General features: G+C 53.5%; 1 protein-coding gene across 1 annotated transcript; it reads right to left on the bottom strand.

The window, feature by feature from the left end:
- Nucleotides 1-1000: 1000 nt before the first annotated feature.
- LOC129201223 (olfactory receptor 14C36-like) lies at nucleotides 1001-1981 on the bottom strand. The gene has a single exon (XM_054812377.1). The coding sequence runs from the start codon at nucleotides 1964-1966 to the stop codon at nucleotides 1001-1003; it is 966 nt and encodes a 321-aa protein (XP_054668352.1). The 5' UTR covers nucleotides 1967-1981.
- Between the last annotated feature and the right edge of the window lie 497 nt (nucleotides 1982-2478).

The raw sequence follows: 2478 nt of genomic DNA, 5'->3' as shown, positions 1-2478 counted from the left end.
TGTTCACACCCAGATTTGGCACTTTACCTCTGGTCTCCACCTTGGACAGGCTCACGCTCAGTGGGGCTCCATCCACCGCTGACTCCCCGGCACACGCTGTCCCTGCAGATCCCCTGTGCTCTTCTGGCAGCTCCTGAGTCCCTCCAGAAAAACATTCACTTGCCAGCAGCCCTGTGAACTGCTGTAGAGCCCCAGGCAGGTGAGTTGGGAACCATTCCCCATCCGCATGGGTGTTGGCCACCAACAAGCAACACCGGTACCAGACCTCAGTCCCTAGCAGACCACACTGGGACCTTGATCTCATCCTACTGAGCCCACAGAGAAACAAGCAAAGCAACAAGCCTCTCTGCAGAGTCTATTCTTTGGGCATGTTCTTGAGACCAGCTTCTGAACACCTAAGCCTTCGGGCACTGCCCTGAGAAGACTCCCTTGCATGATGGAAATGCTGCTATGGAGGCCAGCTCTGTATCAGAAGTGCCCATTGCCTGTCCCTGCCTGCGGTCACAGGACCGCCACACAGCAGGACTGTAACCAAGCTTCATGAGCACCCAGGCCTTCCACCAAAAAAGGGCTCAGGAGAGCATGGAAATGGAAGGAGAACAGCTTGGGAAAGACCAAGTGCTGGTGCTCCCTGGCAGTGCGGCTGCGCTGACACTCTTTTCTTCTTCCCCTCTGCACACAGGCTCCCTTCAGCTGCAGAGCAGGTCTTGGAGGAAGGACCTCAGAAAAAAGAGTCAATGCAGGGCACTTTATTTTGTTTAAACACCCAGAGGGTATGACTCCTCATTTGCACAGCCTCCAGGTCACACAAAAGCTGGATAGATTGTGAATTAGAAATGGGTCAAATAAAGACATTTCTTTGTGGAAAGCATTCAGACAAGTAAAACAAAAAACAAATAACCCAAACTTCACACGCCCCCCCACAAACCCCCTTCCCCCAAGACCAAAATGATCATAAAAAAAACTTCCAGAAGACTGGCTGGGCCTGTAATGAGATATATTATGAATATTCTGAAGAAGTAAACAGGCAGTTTATTGTTTCTGGAAAGCATCCAGTCATTAGTTTCCTGAGGGCATACTTGATCTCATGGTTCCTCATGCTGTAGATGAGGGGGTTCATGGCTGGAGGCACCGCTGAGTACAGAACAGCCACCACCAGGTCCAGAGATGGGGAGGAGATGGAGGGGGGCTTCAGGTAGGCAAACATGGCAGTGCTGATAAACAGGGAGACCACGGCCAGGTGAGGGAGGCACGTGGAAAAGGCTTTGTGCCGTCCCTGCTCAGAGGGGATCCTCAGCACGGCCCTGAAGATCTGCACATAGGACACCACAATGAAAACAAAACACCCAAATCCTAAACAGGCACTGACCACAATTAGCCCAACTTCCCTGAGGTAGGCATCTGAGCAGGAGAGCTTGAGGATCTGGGGGATTTCACAGAAGAACTGGTCCACAGCATTGCCGTGGCAGAGGGGTAGGGAAAATGTATTGGCCGTGTGCAGCAGAGCAGTGAGAAACCCACTGCCCCAGGCAGCTGCTGCCATGTGGGCACAAGCTCTGCTGCCCAGGAGGGTCCCGTAGTGCAGGGGTTTGCAGATGGCAACGTAGCGGTCATAGGCCATGACGGTGAGGAGAAAATACTCTCCTGAAATGAAAAAAACAAACAGAAAGAGCTGTGCAGCACATCCTGCATAGGAGATGCTTTTGGTGTCCCAGAGGGAATTGGCCATGGCTTTGGGGAGAGTGGTGGAGATGGATCCCAGGTCGAGGAGGGAGAGGCTGAGGAGGAAGAAGTACATGGGGGTGTGGAGGTGGTGGTCACAGGCTATGGCAGTGATGATGAGGCCGTTTCCCAGGAGCGCAGCCAGGTAGATGCCCAGGAAGAGCCCGAAGTGCAAGAGCTGCAGCTCCCGTGTGTCTCCAAATGCCAGGAGGAGGAACTCAGTGATGGAGCTGCTGTTGGACATTTGTTCACTCTGGGCTTGGGGAACTGTTCAAGGAGGAAAACACAGTCAGTTAGCGGAGACTTCTCTGAGCAAAATGAAATCCATTACCCATAGACTCTGCCCCTACTGCATACAGCCCTTCTCATTTCCCAGGAGACCTCCTACACTTCCATGGGTGCAGCTCTGGTTGGTGCTGCCTGATTTTGCTGTGAGGAGCAGAGCCTCTGCCCGTTGGCTGCCGAGGAGTCAGCCCTGCTCTGCAGCAGTGGGTTCATGGGAACCAGGGGGGGACAGGGGCCAGTCCTGGGGTTTGGCTTTGTCAGGTGAATCCGCTCCTAACGAAAAAGGGCTGTCAGCATCTGCACTCTGCGGACTAAGGAACTAGGATGGCAGAAGGCAGTTTGAGACATTCGGGAGGTGTTCTTGGATGTCAGAAACCCTCAGCATTTCTGCTGCACTCAGGGAGCACAGAGTGAGTCGTGCGAGGCAAGAGGATTGCCTGTGGCTTAGAGCAGAGTGAGGGGAGCTGGTCT

This window comes from Grus americana, unplaced genomic scaffold (assembly GCF_028858705.1).
Source record: "Grus americana isolate bGruAme1 unplaced genomic scaffold, bGruAme1.mat scaffold_848, whole genome shotgun sequence".
Classification (NCBI taxonomy): domain Eukaryota; kingdom Metazoa; phylum Chordata; class Aves; order Gruiformes; family Gruidae; genus Grus; species Grus americana.
This window is presented reverse-complemented; position numbering and strand designations above follow the sequence as displayed.